The following is a 19,508-nucleotide window of genomic DNA, read 5'->3' on the forward strand; positions in this document are numbered from 1 at the left end:
GGCACAGAGGTCCTCCCAATAACTGCTTGGAGGTTTTCAGGGAGGACCTCACTTCAAGTTACTTGTTTGAGTCTCTCCCCCGACTCTTGCTGCATTCCAGCCACTGCCAGCCCACTGTCTCTCCTGCCCTGACAGCACAACTAATGGAGCTGCTCTAGTCATGAACATACTAATCCTAGCCAGATGTTTCTCAGAGCGATTAAAAGCCAGATGCAGCTTGTGATTTCATACTGGGCCACACACTTGCTGGGCTATTACTATCACTTCACCCTCATTTCACAGGCTAACCATAATCCTTCCCAAGCCATCACATGTATAAACCAGCATAATGGATAGCCTCCTTTCCTGGCTTTTCCATCTTTCCTTGTCCTCTCTAGGCTTGGTCCTTGTGCACACCCTTCTTTCTTTCCTATATCACATCCCAAAACTCCTTGTGGCTTCCATTTGCTCTGCCTTTCCCTGTATCTCTGCCCCATTCCTCCTCAATGTTTTCCCTTTGCTGCTTTTCCAGAAGAACACTGGGATGCTGCTTCCCACTCCAATTTGGTGCCATCTGTCTAGTCTCCTCCTGCCTCTTGAGCAGCCTCCTCACTACCTATTCAACTTCTTAGGATAATGGCATGAAAACCTCAAGGTTCACCAGCAAAGCCTGTCTACCTCCAAATGTCTCACTGTTGTGGGTCTTTTCCACTCGTATGTTTCTTCATTGCTTGTATTTGTACCTTAGTGTGTCACCTGGAGAGGCCCTGAGGCATCCAAATCTGGAATACAAGACTCAACTCATACACAGGCCAAATATAGACTCTCAGGAATATTTACCTGGTCCACAGCCTGCCCCTGGTACCTTTTCTCTTGGGAGTGAGCAAGGAGGAGTTATTCCAGCAGCTATCAGGGCAGCTGCAGCAGACAGTACACTCCTGTCTGCCTGCTCTGAAGGCATTTCTCAGAAACAGGGTGGTGGAGAGCAGGCAGCAGCATTGCCCTGGTGATGGTCACATCCTGGGAACTCCCCAGCAATAGCAAGAGCATTGTGGGCACCACACACAACCATATGATTGAAGGGAGCCTGTGAGTGTGGCTAGCACAGGTTTTTCCCACGAGAATTCTTCTTGTGTTTTATAAATAAAGATAAAGTTTGGATGTTATTGGAACAGTGTCCCAGAACTTGGGCAGTGCAGGCCTGGCCAATCAGGCCTAGGGGAAGGCTTCTGACTGACCAATCTGGGTGACTTTTGAGAACTCTATATATGTGATGAAATCAAAACAATAAAGGTCATTCCTTCTTGCCACTGAGAACTGGTGCTTTCATTACTCTGCTAGCTGCTCAACAGCGACATGTGAGCCATCAAGCCTCATCATATCCTAAATCTGCAACCCTCCTGACAGATGTTTACATAATCTGCTCTTAGAGATTGCCAGGGTTGGGACTGCTCATTGTCCCCAAGCAGCAACCAATGACCTGTGCTGTCCAACGCATTGACGAGGGGTTGGGATTTACAGCAATAGACAGTATGGTGCATGGGCAGGAAATCCAGTCAGATAGAAGAGAAATGGGTCTGGCATCCAGCCCACCCTCACACCAGAACGACATCATGACCCACCAAGCGGGAAAGTTTGGGCTCACTGCTCTCTATTTTTCTAGGCAAGAGACTGTTAAGAGTTTTTACACTCTTTGCTGATGCAAAGAGCCGTGTGAGTTAGGGGAATTGGTTAAAAATATTCAGCTCTGGTTTGTTCCATGAAGGAAAAATCCATCATTTTACATTTTTACATCTTTTCTTTCACACTTACTCCCTCCAAAGGGAGAATGAAAATAAATAAATAAAAAGACTTGCGATGGATGGACATTCAAATGAAGCGGATTTTTTTTTTAAATCAAAACCCCAAACTAAAAAGAAAAAAAACAAACAAAAATACTAAAGAATCTCTTTTGGGGTTTTGTTTGCCAAAATACACTTATTTGTGTGACGTTCACAATAACTACATATGCTGCTTTGTGCTGGTAACAGACTAACTCATCAGCTGTTCATCTGGGTAGACACACCAAAACTCCCAAAGGGCAGCTTTCCAACAGGTGAAAGACATGACAGAGCAAAGACCATGAGCTGGGTCTAGAAAGAGGAGTAGAGAGTCTGCAAGGAGGACTGGATAATGTGTGTAGCTACTCCTTCTGCCAGCATGCATCTGTCTTGTAAATATGGAAATGAACCCTTCGATACTCCAATTTTTATTCTCACCCAGGGTAAAAAGTAAAGGAAAATCAATTGTCAATCCATAGAGCTGCTGAAAGGGCAGCTGTGAAGGAGGACAGGGTTTGAACAACTCAGCACCTAAAATAATGAGCCTCTTAGAAAAAACATTACCAGCAAGAATGCAGACAGAACAGCTGTCCAGGCTGCAGCTCAGCCCTGTCTGAGGGAAAACAATGAGGGTTAAGTTCACTTTTCAGTCCTCTCCATCACTGTTCCCTGTGTTAACAAAGTGTCCTGAAAGGGAAAGAAGCACCAGGGAAAATTCTGACCCTATTGTCCAGCTCAGTATCCACTGACCCTGAACACCTGGACATCTTGAAACTCTGATCTCACCAGGAGCTCAATGGCACCCAGAGAGACTCCCAAAGCCACATGGGGACCAAGTTTTTCTGGTGCTGCCAGAGGGATCCTCCAATTCCTAAGACATGAGCAGGCGGAGCGGTGCCAGGGCGCTCCAGGCCACCAACTGCAGCAGTGGCACATTATCCATTACCTCAGCTGTCTCTAAACATCCATATGGAGCTTCCTGAATCAAGCCCAGTGGTTTCCAAGTCTCCTGCAGCAGCATGGGCAGGTTAAGCTGGGTGCCTATGTAAATCAATGCAGAGCTGGAGATTGAGATGTTTCATTTCCACTTTGAGTTAGATTTTCTCAATTCATATGTGAATTGCCCTACACAGAGTTGCTGACAATACACAGACAATCATTTTAAAGCCAATTAATCTCCTCATCCCACATCAGGTACCACCTTCTAGTCACCACAAAAAATTTCATACTCTTGTGTATAAAAAATGTATGGCAACAGACTTGCCTGCCACATGCCTGCAGAGATAATTAAATGTTGATGCCAGAAAAATATGAAGCTGGAGGTTGGCAAAATTTCTCTATGCCTTTTTATCCCTGGCTTTGCATTCATGGAAAAGGAAAATGGGAGTTTGGCAATGACAAGAGATTTAAGGGAGTCTGTGAGAACTATTTTTTCTGTGAGCAGAAAGGGAAGATTTCATTAATCTTTTTACCTGCCAAAGCACTGCACTGACTTATGCATAGCCACAAATTTTGCTCAGTGTGTGATATTATACTACACGACTGCTGGTGGGTTTTTTGTAAAATATGTTTTAGCTTATTGAGTTGCTGTACCAAATCATTCACTTCTCTGTTTTCTCCCTCTTTTTTTTTTTTAATAAACATCACCTGCCATATATTATGTAAAGGCTGTCCCCATCTCACACACCACAAAGCAGTGGTGTAAATCCAAACATGAAGAAACAGAGAAACAAACCAAAGTGGATATAAACATAAACACACCAGTGTCACGAGCCATCAGCAGAAAATGTAGGAAGAGGTTTAAAAAGCACAGTGGTTAGAAAATGGTCTGTTTCAGGTGTGCACTTCAGGGCAGAGGTGGGTGATGTGCAGAGGAAGAAGATCACAACAGAACCAATCCTTTCACTGGACGTCAGCCCCACAGCTTCTGGCCAATGTCTTTGATCACCATCTGCTCTGTCCAGCCTCTTTGGAGAAGACAGTGAAGCAATATTGTTGGACACAGCACAGGAACCAGGGGCTGCCATCTATACATACATAGGGATGTGCTGGTATGATCTTGATCTTTATTTGTTTTGCCATTTCCCCTCCCTCCTTGTCCTGATATTCTTGATCTCTTGGTGGATTTCATCAGCTCTCTTGCCAATTGTATTACTGGCATCTCAATTGTTATCCTCATGTTTCCTTCCATGTGCTTTTGGTGACCTCAGCAGCATTCCTGGACTCCCTATGCTTTCTTTTTCAACTATTGCCACTGCTCTTGGCTTCTACAAGACCTCCCTGCCACTCTCTTTTTCCTGCACTGGGAAAGCTGAGAAGGTGTGAGCTGCTTCTAATCCCTCCTTTTCCTCTTTCCTGAACAGTCACAGCCCTCAGTAAGGGATGCTGCTCTCTCTGCACATGAGCTTATTCTGCCTGCCTGTGAACAGCCTTTTCTGCTTTACACATAAGAATTGAGGACATGGAAATGATATATTTTCGCTGTTCAGATATCATTAGGGACACGAGTTGGCAAGGGATTTACAGGCAAGTCTTTAATGACCTCTTCTAAATCAGACTGCAAGACTCCACCTTCTTTCTCATCCCTTATCTTGGCTGGTCCATCACTCCCAATGCAGGCAACTGCTGCATTTCTTTCCTATCCCTTCAGCTGAGAGGTCTTCTCTGTCCTTCCTTCATGTTTTGGGGTTCCTTCATGTTTCGCCCTGAGCTCCACAGTCTTTCCTTTCTGAATCATTTATTTTACGTAATATGATGCAATTGCCCAGTGAGAATCTTACCCTGTTCCTCATCATCTCACATCTCTGTTGGTGTAACAACCATTTCCCTGGCTAAAGCAATCATTATCCTTCTGTAGGGATAATCCTGCAGAGACCCACATCCCTTGCCTATAACCCTGAAGCTTCACTATTGCTATGATGACATTGTTCCTTTATCTCATTCTGCTGTCTGAGTGGGTTTTTATCTCGAAAAAGTAAATCATTTAGGGCAAGGACTTCCTTTTTGTTTTGTCCTTGCACAGCATGTAGCACAGTGGGGCTCCAATCCACAGTGAGAGTCTCAAAACCCTTTGCTAATCAAAGTGATAAAATGACAAATAAACCAAAAGTGGCAGTAGGTGTAAGTAACCTGGTTTAGTTTGTCTCTTCTGCTCTCTCACAGGTGGTCAAAACTGAATGACAGTGCTGTTGCCAGTGAGCAGATTTACAAGCCATAGCAACTGGCAGCAGGGGCAGCAAAATACTGGACACTGGTGCACCCAGCCACCAGGTCTGGAATCTCTACGCTTACCTGCACAATAAATTTACATAGGTTAAAAAACCCACCAGATACCTCTCCAATAATTATATTCAACAGGCTGCAGACGGCTAGGTTTATATAATCTCAAATGTCTTCCTCGGGTTGTAGTCAGTGAGAAAGGCTACCCTTATTTCAGCTACAGACTATACTTTGCCATGATAAATCTCTTCTCCTGTCAGCACTCTTCCTGCATATTTGCTAGAAATTATGAAAAAACAGAGAAATTGTTTTACAAAATAGACCAAGGTCATGCTCATTTGACCGAGTTTGAAGTGGAGTTCCTTTTCTTTTCCCTCAAATTTTCCTGGATTTACCTCAACCGCTTTTCTTAACCAACCCCTTTTCCCCATTAAATTATACATTTGTAAGATTTTGATTGAGATGCCAGATGATGCAGAAAAAAAAAATTGCAGCCTAAACATCTTCCAGAAGCAGAAAACGTTTCTTGTCTTCAGCAGAGCCAAACACCTCTGTGCACCTCTCTCTTTTTCCTGCTCCTGCTCAGTGGTTCGAGGGGAAGACAGTAGTCCTTCATGCTCACCCAGCAACCTTCAACATGAGTGCCAGAGGTGTTTGGTGTTAGGAGCAAGAAGGTGACTGGAATCAGATGCCAGCAGATGATGCCTCATGACATTGTCCAGGACACAGCATATGGTGATGTATGGTAGAAAAAAACATAGAGGGAAAAGGAGGTGGGGAAGGCAGGAGGAAGAAGAAAGGTGTCTTTTGACGTCAGTAAATATTTGAAGTAAATATAAGATTGATTTTGCAATCTGTCTACATATGAATCCATTGCCGGATGTGGCTTGTTTGGTTTTCATTTGCCAAATCCAATAAATGCTATCAGCGTGGAATTTGGCCATACTTCCAGAATTCCAGTAAAGAAACGATGGCTTAACTGTGGGTACAGAAAAAATAACAGCACTGCAATCTTCAGAGTTTATTGGAAGAAGCATGAGTAACACTAGAACATGACGAGCAAAAGCGGGGAAAATGCAACCAAGTAAATGGTGTAAAAATGTTTATAGAAAGGAAATGTCATCATTAAAGACAGGAAATGTCATCAGCATAGTGGAGGAATGAAAACTGCAGAAAAATAATGGGTCGATAAATAGAGCTTTTGGGGGGAAAAAAAAGACAACTAAATATTCTCCTTGCCTCAGAATTAATTAAAAAAATGTATTAACAACAAACCTGTGGAGGACATGTGTGGATACTGAATCTAAACCAGAGAGTACTGAGATTAATGCAAGAATGCAAAAGAGCCTCTTGTGTAAGATACAGACACAAAGTGCCAGACAAGTATGAGTTAATCCCCAGTTAATATTGGAGATTAGGGATCAAACAGTTGGACCATAAACTGTACATTCTGAGAGAATTATTTATTAATCATAAGTCAGGAGAGTTTTTTGAAAGGCAAATCATGTCAGACAGACGTGGGTTTTCTTCACAAAACATCTTTCTTTTGGAAAGATGAGGTAAAAAATTGAGGCAATTTTTCAATAAGCTTCAGATCACATGGATGTGACAGCCCGGGGTGACCTTGGAAAGCCTTACATGAAGGAGAGCCCTGGTTCATGCAGAGGTCAGAGTTCAATGTTATCAGCCCTGATTTTCTCAGGGGTAATGAAGAATGAATGAGGAAGCACCAGAAGTTTCAGATGGGTGAATTAAAAAGTAAAGGTGTGATAAAAATTTTGGTGGCCTACAGAACTAAGTTTCAGAGCAAGTTCCAGATAATTTCCCAAAAAAATTGTAGTAGGTAAGTGCTGGGGTGAAATATCTTTTTTTTTTTCCCAAGAATTGATAAATTGAAGTCCTCTCTCTGTCAAAAACCAACTACTTTTGGAGCCATGTTATTACTAATTTTGACACAAGAATAATGTACAAAACAGATTTGGAAGTGATACTAAAACAGAGTGGTTAAGAGATATTCAATACTGCATGTCTTAATTAGTATAGTAACATGAGCAACAATAAAAGGCTCTGAGTTACAAATTAACAGCCATCATACCAATCTTGCTTTTGCTGCCATAAATTGGAAGCATTTCTAATGAAATAATAAAAAAAACCCCTCTGATATAAACCATACACATATGTGGGTATGGCACTTGGTTTTGTATGATTATATAATTAGGGAACAGAAGTATCCCCTCAAGGATATAAAAAGGAAAACTGTAACCTTAATTATGGCATTTTTTAATTCCTTTTTGCAAACTGAATAATTATCTTCTAGTTAGTTTTGTTTTAAGGGAAAGTAATGACAGGAGCTAATGAGTTGCAGACAAGCAAACACATACAAAATGGGGCTTTAAGAAATGCAAGAAGGGACAAGACAAACTGCAACCCTCTCAGTGATGTTGTGTGTTTTAGCAAGAATTTCTAATTGAGGTCATTTCACTCACCAGAATTAGAACAGCAGCCAAGGGGAAGGCAGAATATGTATCTAAATAATTTAAGGAGGATTATTTTACAGAGAGAGCAACCAGGAGGTGACACAGATATACAGCAGAAATGGAGAGGTCAGACAATGCCGATGTGAGAAAAATCCTGCCATCCACACAGATTTTAACTGATGCATGTTTGAGGTTAGCCAAGAACCCAGAGTATTGCAGGGAGCAAAGAATTTGTCAACCATCACATTTTTCTTGCAGGCTGGCTGTGCAAGGCTGTTTGTATTATATTGATCTCTGGGAATGCTTTTGCCCTTTGGCACATGTTTGCCACATTTACAGGCCATAAAAACCAGATCGAGTCATAAGCCATGTAAATGCTGTTATGTAAATTGTATTGTTTATGAAGGCAGAAAAGAGAATTCAAATTCACATTTTCCTACCAGTTTTGTGATAGAGGAATGCTCTCTTTGTCATCAAGCTCCCCTCATCAGAAAGAGAACATGACAGAAACATTTCAAATGGCAGAAAACTGTAGTTATGGAGAATTCACCTTCCACACCTAGTCCAAATACTCTGCCCATAAGGGCTGGCAAAGTTGTATTTCTTCTTCACTGTGTGAAGTCACTGTCAAGCAATCCTTGTGGAATCTTGTAAGGCTTACCTGAAAAAATAAAAACCAAATCAATTTGCATTAAGTCATCTCATGGCTGGTGAAAGAAGGTTTGTGGTTTACACAGCCATGAAACTATGTGAGAAGCTAATATTCATCAAAATTCAGGAAAAGTATTTATGAAATTTCATAGTGAAACTTAGTACGTTTTTACTTTTCAGCTTTCGTTTAGACCCCTCCAACCACCCTCAACCTGTTTTGCATCATGTTATCCCCATTTCAAGCGCTTAAATTTAGGCTAGGAAAGAGGAAAGAGTTCACACGGACTGCCTGCCAACCCAACAAGAGAGTTTGGAACCATGAACTGGTGGGGAGTATCCTTCCCCTGGTTTCCCTGCTGTGGTGTCTGGACAATGCTGCCTCCTGTTAGCTCCGTATGCACACACACAGAGCACACACAGGTGCAAACATTGAAAAGAAGGGTCCCCTCTGTCAAAGAATGGCTCATTGAGCCCGACCGACTTTGCATTTAGACTTCAGCCTTCTTGGCTTCCACCCAGTGCCTGCTTCCAAAGAGCTGGAGGCCCAAATCAATATTGTCTGTAACTTCTCGGCTTGGCAATTGCACACACAACAAACAGGCACTTTGTGTGCTTCTGCAGAAAGAAACAATCCTGCACCACTGAAGAACACTTCTTCTGCCTTTCATTCTTTGACTTAATTGAATCCTGGCTTTGTCCTTTATTGCTGTTATAGAAATAACTGAGACAGAAGTGTTGTCTACCAGTCCAAGCAGGAAAAACAAGCTAAGTACAAAATTGCAATCCTAATCCTAAACATAATTTGCTTGGTCAAATCTGGATCCATCTCCCTTCAAAGTCAAAGAGTCTTTGTAGATGGTGAGGAATTAGGCTGGGCAATAAAGATCTCTGCTTGCTATCAGTTTGCAAGCTAGCTGCATTTAATACTGTTGTCTGAAATAAATTATTAAAATCATCAATGATAATGTTTCAGCTGAGCCTAAAAATAAGAGAGTATGAAGAAGTGAAGGAGGCAACTCATTTATACATACCAGTCCAGGGAATTCGTAATGTATGAACCAGATCATGTCTGTAGGAAGAAAGAACACAGTGATACATAAAAGCTGGACTGCAGGACACCGAAAAGGATGAGGGTGATCAGCCTGGGCACACAGCTGAGCATCCTATGCAACAGAATGGTTATGCAGGGGACAAGAGGAAATTCCATGGAGGTGGAGAAATTATTTGTATAAATCCAGTGAAACTCTCACAGCAATAGTGTGTCCATTTCAGAGACTCAGCTGTAAATGTGTTTGTGTGCAGAAGGGATCAATGGGCCAGTTTGATCTCTTGAGGTTTCCATGGGCTAATTCTAGAAGGTCTGTAAAGAAGCACAAAAAGAGTAGGCATACAGAAATTTTTACTTATTAAAGTGAAAATTGCTTTTCTCGTATGACCTCCTGTATAAAAGAGCTTTATATGCTTCTATGGCGACAAAGAGTCTGAGGGAAACCCTACTGAGCAGTTAGATGGCTAGGAACTCCTGGTGTTGAAAAGAGTGAATCTTAACTCGAAATGGAGCTTTGTAGCTGCAGCTCCAAACTGTTGGTTCTTGTTAAGACTGTAAATTCAAGCCCTCCAGGATCTGACTTCTGTTCTTGGTGTAGCTATGTAGGCTTTGGTCAACTCTGTCCTGGGGTTGCTGTTACTCAAGGCAGCATCCTCCTTTCTGTAAATGCAGCCGACTCATCTTCTCCCTACATGAACCATTTCACTTTTTGCTGTACTAAAGCACACAGGATTTGCAAGCTCCCATTTTAAGGAGTAATTTGACTCAATGGTTTGTCTTCATTAGCCTCACTCCCCAGCCTTCAATAATATTTGTAGATTTGCTTTTAACTCATTCATACAGCCAAGGTCAAGCAACTTTGGTCTGTTAGACAGCACAAGTCAAGAAAGCCAACAGATTCCTACTGAAGATATCCATACACTCAACAGCAGGTTTTAGACCGAGTAGGCTACCATATTTTAAATGACTTGTTATTTGTAATAATTGTCAATACAAAAAAAATTGTTTCAATAACAACTTTAGAGAAATATGAATAAATTATTCCTAACACCTCTGCCACCAAACAAATAGATATGGTACCATGATGGTATGTAACAATTTGTTTCCCTTAAGCCTAAACTGATTACTGTTAAATGTAGCTCTTTTTTTTGCCTTGTTGTTAATGAAATTGCACTATTTTGCTCTGGCTCACTATCTACGTCAGCCTGATATGTCTATAATTACCAATATCTGTATCTTCTTTTTCTTGAGGCAAGCCTTTCTAGCATTCCCATGATTTACCAACTTTAATAGCCCACACGTCTCCTCATCCAGCTCTTTAAAGTTCTTGCTGCATCCAGACCTACTGGTTAAAAACAGCCGGCTTATTAGCTCTGCATATTGCCAAGTTACTGTTGGAAGGGAACAGATTTCATCTTCGCCCTCTGTGAATTCTTCATGCAGACTTTTCAAAAAAAAAAGCTTGGAACAACAAGATATATTGAAACTATTTGACATTTCCACATTAAAAACATGTTTTTACAGACTGGAATCATTGTTAGGATTTTTTTGTACTACAAGACCTACTAAAAACTTTTTTTACTGCCATTCATCCTCTTGCCTTATGTTTTTCTTGGTGTCCTGTCACTTCATTAAGACTTTTCCTGGTTTTCCATCCTTCTAATTTATATTCTTTACTATCTCCTTTTCCTCTGTGTGTGTGTGCATTTGTATTCAGATACATTTGCCTATTTCAAACCAGTCTGGTTCTTTTTACCAGTGCAACATTTTTTCTCTTGGGCAGCTGTGTGGTTTTTGGGGCATGCAGTAAGCAACTGTATAAAATTCCCAATTACACTTCCCATTTTAAAACCATGAGAACAGCTGGAAAGAGTGCAATCAAAGGCCCTCCAAAGCGACCCTCCAGCAGTGGCCAGCTTGCCTGGAGCACAAACAACCGAGCAGTGCAAACACAGGCAGTACCTCTCTGTACCTCCCCTCCAACCCCTCTGGGCCCTACATGCCTCCCCAAGTGGTCTGGGCTGGCACTGGGGGCCTTTACTGGATCTTTCTTTCCTTCCCTTGCCTGTTTGCTTCTGGAATATGTATACACTTTTAGCAGCCACACAAGCCACAGGACAGGAAACATCCAAGTTTGTGAGAGGACAGATAAAGTGCCTCTTTTTGTTCACTCTGTCTTTTCATTCGATGTCTCCCTCATTATTGCACTCAGTCATTGCCATTCACCTTTTCTGCCTCATTTTCTGTTGCATTCTGCCACCTTCCCTCCTCAATCAGCTCTTTTCCAAGCTGACAAAGTCTAGTCTATTTAATCACTCCATGAATGAAAGTATTTTCACTATATCTGTGATCATTCTTCTTATCCTGCTCTGAACTTTTCTACTTCTCTGAACTTTTCTACCTCTTCTTTACTTACTTAGAGCTGCAGGGAAACAAAACTACTGTGATGCCTTGCATTTTAAGTTCTTTCTACAGGATGATTTGACTTTTAAAGGTTTTTGATGTCATAAAGCTGGATTTTTAAATTACTAAATTTTTCTGTGTTATTGATTTGGATTTTAGCTTCTGTGAATGTAATAGAGACACTCAAACCACCATCACTGCACTCCAGAACAAGGCAAGTTTAAGCTCCATGCCCAATGCACCCTCCTTTCTGAGTTAATGACTAATTCAGAGCTACATGAGGCTGGATGCAGTCCCCAGCTAGGGAACTGCCAGCTACGGGTTCTGGCAATTCTAAGGAAATTTTGTGCCTGCCTAATAAAAGCTAAAACCAGAAAAGGTTCAGGTAGAAGCTGCAAGAATAATCCAAGATGGAAGAACCCGGCTTTACAGTAAAATACTAACAAAGCCTAATGCTTTTAGCTTATTCAAGAGAAGACAAAAGGTGATTTGATCCTGACTTACCAACCATTATGAAAGGGATTTCTAGTGGCAGATGCATCTGTAATCTGGTGATGTAAAGGCATAATAAGATTCCATGGCTGAAAGCTGAAAGACTAGAAACAAGACAAAAATGTTAGCAACCGGGCTAATTATCCAAACAGCTTAAAGGGATGTACCGGATTCTGTAACACATGATGTTTTCAAACCATAATTAGCTGTCTTTTTAAAAGATGTGCTGCTCCTCAAGCAAAAATTATGTTCTCCACGCAGGAATAATCAGAACAGAGTTTTTAGCCTGTATTAAACTACAGGTCAACCTAGATGATCTTAATTACCCCCTTGTCCTTAAGATCTATGAATCTAGAAAAGTGGAGATAATGGCATGTATTTAACTACCTTGTGCTTTGAATGAGAAAAACTGGCAGAATTGTGCACAGTAACTAATTGATTCTATACATTTAGGCCAATTTTTTTGCTCATAACATATCTGGGGACAGAGCATTAACTCCTAAATCTATTTCTCAAATGTGACAGACAGCTATCTTGCCCAATATTTGACTTAGAGCTTGTAAGCTGTGCTGCCTAATTGGCTAGCTAACAGGAAATGGGGAAGCTCAGCTCTGTGATTAATTAGTATGAAGGCAAAGCAGACAAGTGTATTTAAACATTGCAAATTCAGTTTGGGTGACCATGTATGGGAACATGGTTTTTATATCCTTTTCTTTTAATCAAGCTCCACCATGCCATGGTGACTGAGGCAGAAAAAAATGTGTAAGCACTACTTAAAGCAGATTAATTTATTTTAAATGTTAAGGTCTAATCAAGCCATAGTCACAACATCATGTAGCTCATCAGTCATACAGGTCTAGGCCTAAGGATGCATTTTGTTTTGAAATTTAACAAATTTCTTAGCCCCTTGCTTATACAGTAAGTAGAACAGTGAGCTAGGCACTGATGTAATCGAAACAGCAAACACTGAAGATATCAGGTATTTAAAAGAAGACTGTATTCACTTAATGCAGGTTGATATTTATGGGAGGAAGTAAAGCATACTGGGAGAGAAAACAAGAGCAGGGGAAGCTCACTTGGGTTTCAGTTAAATACTACCAAAACAAGACTGGAGTGTTAGGATAGGGTAACCACAAAGAGGAACGTCTATAAAAGAAAAACATGTCTTTCAAAGCAGATCCTCTTTTGCTAATGAAACCTATTTAAATTATTTTAGGACTGTGGAAAGGCATCCTTGGTGGTGTTGAAGTGCTTCTGAGAGTGGTCCATTGTAGAAAGAGGAGGGCTCCTCCAGGACCAGGGAACCATCAAGCCATGCCTGTGATGCTGGACCACAACGGGAAGGCACAGCAAAAGCAAAGAAGTGGCTCTTCTTTGAGAACATGTAACAAAAAATGTACTTATTGTACAAGGCTTTTACTACCCACCTCTGGCAGCCTGTGCTTGTTACCCATCTGCCTCTCCATCCAGCATACACACATTCAATCCCCATGCCACCCATACATCCCTCTGCAGGGCTCATCCTGCAGCCAAAACCCACTTCATCAGCTCCCAGGCAGTGAGGCCAGGCCGTGGCAGGGGTGGGCATGCTCCCTTCTCACCAAACTCCACGGGGTCTGCTAGCAACCTGGACCGTCACAGGGAATCACAAGCATGGTCCCCCTCCAAGTGCCAAGTGCCTGCTGTCTCAAGCACATGCACTCCACTGCCAAGAGCAGCAGCCGTGACACGCACAGACACAGCGAGGTGGTCGTGCTCATGACAGCACAGGGAGGTAGCCAGCCTGCCAGCAAGCCCTGACAGCTCACAGTGAAGCCTGTGCTTCTGCAGCATCTGGTTTTGCAGCCCAGCCTGGACTACCAGCAGCCTGGGTAGCTCAACACGTACTGGAATGCTGTCTTGCAGCAGCAGTGCGGAGATGCTCCTAGCAGGAGCTGAATGTCTGCAGATGATTACAGCAGCACAGTCGAGGGCGATTAACAGCTGTTTAGCCTGCAGTGAGCTCGTGAAATGAGCACAATTTATATTACACAGAGGCTTCAGGGAGCAGTGGGGAAAGCTGTGACAGGCGGGAGGGAGTAACTGCCCGTGTCAGGGGCCATTTCATTTTTCACCTGTTAGATGGCTTTCCTATTACATCTCCAGCCTGCTGAGGAAATTATGCTTGTTCTATGCCTCTGGTTCAAAGCCCAATTGGAGGAAATATATGGCTGCCCTAATTCCATGCGCTTTCTAATGGGAGGTGTAACATCAGTTACCAAACCGCTGGCTTCTGCCAGCTCCTGGGGGAGTGGTAGCCCCTGATGCTTGGTAAAAAAAGTAATGGTTTGGACCAGACTAAGCTCTGCTCTGTTGGTATCAAGAACTGTGAGAGCATCTGTGCTCCTGGATACACGCTGTGGTACACAAACAAGAAATAATGCAATAATTTCCCTTTTCACAACATCTGAGTCATAAAACCTTTGCGATAACTGAGAAATACACATGTAGGGCAATGTTCAGCCAGCTGAGCACACCTCCTGCTGTCCTGCCTTGGAGTCAGGCAGACTGCCTTCTCCTCTTTCTAGTCACAGTGGCACACAGGCCATACATCTCAGCTACTTCCTGGTGTTCGAAAGATGCAACTTTCAGGTGTCTGCCCTTGCAGAAGGAGGCTGCTTTTACACCTGCTGAAAGCCACTGATGCCAGCAAAATCCTTCCTGTTGTCTCCAGTGACAGCGTGAGGGCAGGCACAGACCCTGACAAAAGGTTTGGTCATCCTTGCCCAGCAAGAAGAGCACTTACTGGCACGTCTGCAGCCTGTTTACAGCCCATGCAATCTTGCAGTAAATGCCCAGGCTGTCAGGCCATGCTTTAACTTGTTGCAGTCTGAGCAGCCAGGACAAAATCCACAGCCTCCATAGCATGCCAGCAAAGCTGCTCTTCTGCTCCTTTCTGGGTTTGGTGCCTGCGTTAAGTGGCAGCTGGATTCACCCCAGCTCTGGATGCTGAGCCACTAAGAAACTATTTTTTCACCAAAAATAATGTCCAGAGCTTATTCTGCCTTCTCCAGTGGTGGAAGAGTGCTGAATTTCTCAAAATGAGTTCAATCCTAGTCAGGACCGGGACAATCCTATAAGGAAACAGTCTCCTTTTTCCCCAGCTGTGTGCTAACCCCACAACGGGCTGCAGATGTGGAAGGATTTTTGTGATGGGGAAAGAGGACTGGATGTCTTCATCCAAAGAAATGGACAGGCATGGCTCTGGCAGCAGAAATTCAGATTCATGTGTAGTTCAGGTCCACTGAAGCAAATCCTTCCTTTCAATTCTTCCTTCACATTCCTGAGGTTAACACGGATGGTCTAAAAGGATAGAAATGGGCTCTGGTAAAAAGCCACCTCTCCCTCTCCCTCTCTCTCTCTCTCTCTCCCCCTTCCTTTCCTCCCTCCTTTTCTTCCCCTGTGCTGGCTCAGACCTTCAAAGCCAGCCCTGAGCCTTTTCTATACTACAAAGCTAGGGAGGGCTAGCAGTGTGAAAATGCTTGGAAGTTCATGGCTCCATTTTAGGGATGTTGAAGGGTTGTTGCACATCAGTGGGCCGACAGAGATGCTCATTTGGGATGTTTATCTACAAAAACAAGCATGCTATTCCCACCAGCTCCTGTGTGAAGGCCAAGGAAATGGGAGATAGGAATGCAAGACCTGTTCTCTGATCGGTGTGGTTTGTACATCAAGGTTTCATTAGCTTTTACTGCCCTACTGACTGCTGCCCACAACTGCCTCACACTTGTCTCTTCTCTAACAGCCCCCTCTGCTCTCTCTGCTTTCCTTCCTGCTGGCTTTGTGTGAACCTCTTTATTGCCAACCCCAGTGAGATGATAAAATTTGGCATCTGTTGCTGGACATTTCAGGTTTGTTAGATCTGTTAAAAATAATCTTTAAGTCTGTAATGTGCACAGGGCTGGCTAAGGACCGGGAAGCAGAAGGGGCTGCCCCAGGGTTCCTGTGCATGCACCTTCTACTCCAGCAGGCAATTACCATGGGGGGAGCAGGAGGAGAGGCAGGGAGGTGATTTACAGGCTGGCTGTACACACACATCTATCCATCTACCTGCCCATGAGTACTGGCCATGTACATACACATATGTTCCACATATGCATATTCACCTTTTATGCACTACTCAATGCCTGTGCCTCATTTAAGTGCTATTATTCCATGTATTACCCTTAACTTGGTCATTGTCCCAAAGCCTTTGAAAGACCGGGGTCAGGACTAGGTCATCTGTGTGGTATTTTCTTTTCCCTTTTTTCTAACCAGAAGCAGCTCTTAGTCCACTTTTATGAGTTTTGGGTACTCTACGAGGTTTCTTGCCTTCTCCTGCTAGTCTTACATTGAGCTTTTTTCCCTATGTGCCTGCATTCAGACTTTTGCCTTCTACTGAGCTGTGGGGAGCTCTTGGCTCTCCTCCACAAAGGTCTGCCTCACCTCACTGGATGTGCCGGACTTCAATGAGTTAAATAAGTTAAATGCTAAAATAATTTTCTCCAACTTCTGCCTGCTGGAGATCTTGGTTCTTTCTGTCCACAGCCCCATACAAAAAGATGTGCATACAGCAGGTTTCTAATGTGGGAAATCAACATTTTTTTCTTCTTCCTTTCCCCTTCAGTAATTAAAACCAGAAAGAACAGGGATGTTTCACTCCAGAGTTCCCAGAAATGTGCTAATGAACTGAAAAGCTGCATAAAACTTCTCACATCAGGAAAAACATGTGTTCTAAAATGTCCTGAGAATGTGGAAATGAGAGATAATCATGGAAAGTGCTTTAAACTTCACACGGAGTGGTCAATGTCGGCAATTTGCATAATAACCCTGGGAAATAAGCTATTACGCTTCATGACAGCAGCCATAATTACATGCCAGAGCTGGTCATTAGGAGAGTTAACCACTGATTAATTAGTCTGTTTGTATTAAAAAACAAGGTTGGCTTCACTAACTAATAAATTGCCTGTGTACAGCTGTTACCAAAAAGATCACTTGTTAGAAAATTGATTAAGTAATTTTAAAATTGTTTTAATTAAATTTCAGTAATTAGACTCCCCCCAACTTATTTTCCCCTTTTTATGGAATGGAGATGAAATAAACAGGCACTGAGTATGTAGAAGTGATATGAGGCAAAAAAAAAGTATGATTGGAAATCTATAGGAAAACAAATATCTGTTGCGATCTTCTTGTTCTCCTAAAGGCTTGTAGGAATCCAGAGAAAATTAGATTTTCATTTTATTTTATTTACTTTGCCTTGTGGAGACTTGATGTGTACCTCGCTCCACTTGGTGAATTCATAATAGGGACAGAAAAACTCAAATCAGTAAATCTTTCTGTGCTCATTCCATTTATTATGCAAGATATTAGCCAGCCAAGGGATGCTACGGGGGGCAGTTTACAGCTTGATCATAAAGTCTCACAGCTTCATAGTGCCACGTGCTCTCTGGAAAGCTGCTGTTTGTCTTTTTCTGCCTGTCCCCTAAGGGGCCTTACCCTGTGCTCACCCTGAGCTTGGCAGCAGGCAGGGGCAGGGGATAACCATGCCCATGAAAGGAGACCAGCACCCATGGTGACAGCAACAGGGCTGCCTTCCCTGAACCAGGCTCCTAACATTGCCAATGTGACTGATCCAACAAACCTTGGCATGAAAGAGAGAGGAAAATTCTTTTGTTCCTGGAAATTCAATTATAGCGGGGTGTCTGTAAAGGGTCTCTTTAATGTAATGCTCTCTGCATTACCAGTCATTACTGTACAGCCTGCTCTTAAAGAGGGCTCCTGAGCTTCCATTGCACAGGGCTCCTGCATTGTCTCCCCCATCCATAAGGTCACTTTGCTAATGACTTCATTGATCCATACCTTTGTGTGGTTCAATATGCCATTTTCTGCCATGCTATTTCAATGGTGTGGAGCTTAGCTTTGGGACAGAGCCATCCAGGCATGACAGTAAGTTTTGCTGAAATACAGTTGTTTGACAGCTTCCTGGCTAAGATTCTGCCTTTAATATATTTGCAGGCTTCAGGTCCAGAAAGGCAGTAGAGTAATAAACCCAGAAAATCATAAAAGCAGGAATAATCACATTCTGTTATCATTCAAAGCATTAACTACCTGTACCACACCTAAAACACAGACATACATACACGCACACACATATATACTTCCTTGCCCAGTATGAAAACAAAATCACCTAATCCATAAATTCACATCAAAAGTTTCTTCCCTTACAGAACATTCAATTACATTCAATTTATATCCATAATCCACCTGCATGGCTCTGCTAATAATAGTTCTTAGAGCCATTTTTCCTTCCTCTTAAGAAAATGCGATTGCTTTTTAATTGAGAAGCAGTTTCATTGGGGAACAGCAAACCTAGAGTTATATCCCCTGGAGATTTCAAAGCATGCAATACAATCACTAGCAGTATGAGCAGTGTAAATGTGGATCTGCTTAATCCCTGTTAATCCCTGGGTTTTTGAGCACATTGGTGTAACAAAACTTGCACCTCCCAGATGAGGCGCCCTTGAGTAGACAACTATGAACACATCAGGAAAAAGTGTGGATGGGTTCAGAGGGAGAAAAGATGGACACTCCAGCAGAAGAGATGAAGGATGCCTGTGCACAGGGCCAGGTGCTCACTCTCCTGCAAGGGGAAAATCTCCACTTGCCTTTTTCAGCCACTCATTGGGAATCACTGATGAGTGACTCCTACTCTTTCCCCCCCAGCAATTAGTCCTGGTGAGAAGCCCCTCATTTTCATGATCCTATGTCTGAGAGAAGACAACTCTTTTTCTGTTGGACACAGACCTTGTCTCCTGACCTGCACTGTGACTGCCATTGAGCTGGGGTGTGATGGACTGGGGGTGAGTTTGATGCAGTGTCTCATCAGTAACCTTGCTGCAGCTGTTTTCACCTTGGGATAGTTGGCATCTGCCTCTGGGGCTTTCAGCACAGCTTCCCCATCATGTCCAGCACATCCTCCCCTAGTAGCAGTCTGACCACCAAGCCCCTGCCAGTGAAGGAAGAACACTCACTGGTAATGTTCCCTTCCAGCAGAAGAGATAGGAAGGGTGGGAGGAGGGCTGCCTGGTGCCACTGAGATCCAGGATGGCATCAATAGACTCCCAAAGCTGGTGCCAGGGCCAGCCAAACCCTTCACAGGACACCCAGAGCTAGTGTCTCTGCTTGCCCACAGACACTTTTGCCCTCCCTCAGGCTCTTAATTGTCCTTCTGCACACAGCACCATGGCTAATCCATGTCTCCTTTCTCCTTCATTATTGGGCTGCCTTGCAAATGCTTGTTCTTATCGATCCCATTTTCCAGGTCTTTTTCTAACACCCCTGCCTCCAGGCAGCCCTGTAGACCTCACACAGAAGCTGTCTAGACAAATTCAGAAAAACTTG

General features: G+C 42.9%; 1 protein-coding gene across 2 annotated transcripts in view; it reads right to left on the minus strand.

The window, feature by feature from the left end:
- Positions 1-6,883: 6,883 nt before the first annotated feature.
- Positions 6,884-19,508, minus strand: part of URB2 (URB2 ribosome biogenesis homolog) — a 75,527-nt gene continuing 62,902 nt past the window's right edge. Inside the window, exons 9-11 of one of the 2 annotated variants that reach the window (XR_014850826.1) lie at positions 12,102-12,193; positions 9,178-9,506; positions 6,884-8,156 (exon numbers count right to left, since the gene is read on the minus strand). Coding sequence is in view for 1 of the 2 variants with exons in the window: in XM_085055456.1 (XP_084911582.1) it covers position 9,506; positions 12,102-12,193 (93 nt within the window). In the remaining variant the exon portion in view is untranslated. Of the gene's footprint in view, positions 8,157-9,164; positions 9,507-12,101; positions 12,194-19,508 lie in introns of those variants that run through there. The other variant, XM_085055456.1, reaches the window with a different exon arrangement.

Source organism: Lichenostomus cassidix, chromosome 3 (assembly GCF_008360975.1).
Source record: "Lichenostomus cassidix isolate B80296 chromosome 3, HeHo_3.0, whole genome shotgun sequence".
NCBI lineage: Eukaryota > Metazoa > Chordata > Aves > Passeriformes > Meliphagidae > Lichenostomus > Lichenostomus cassidix.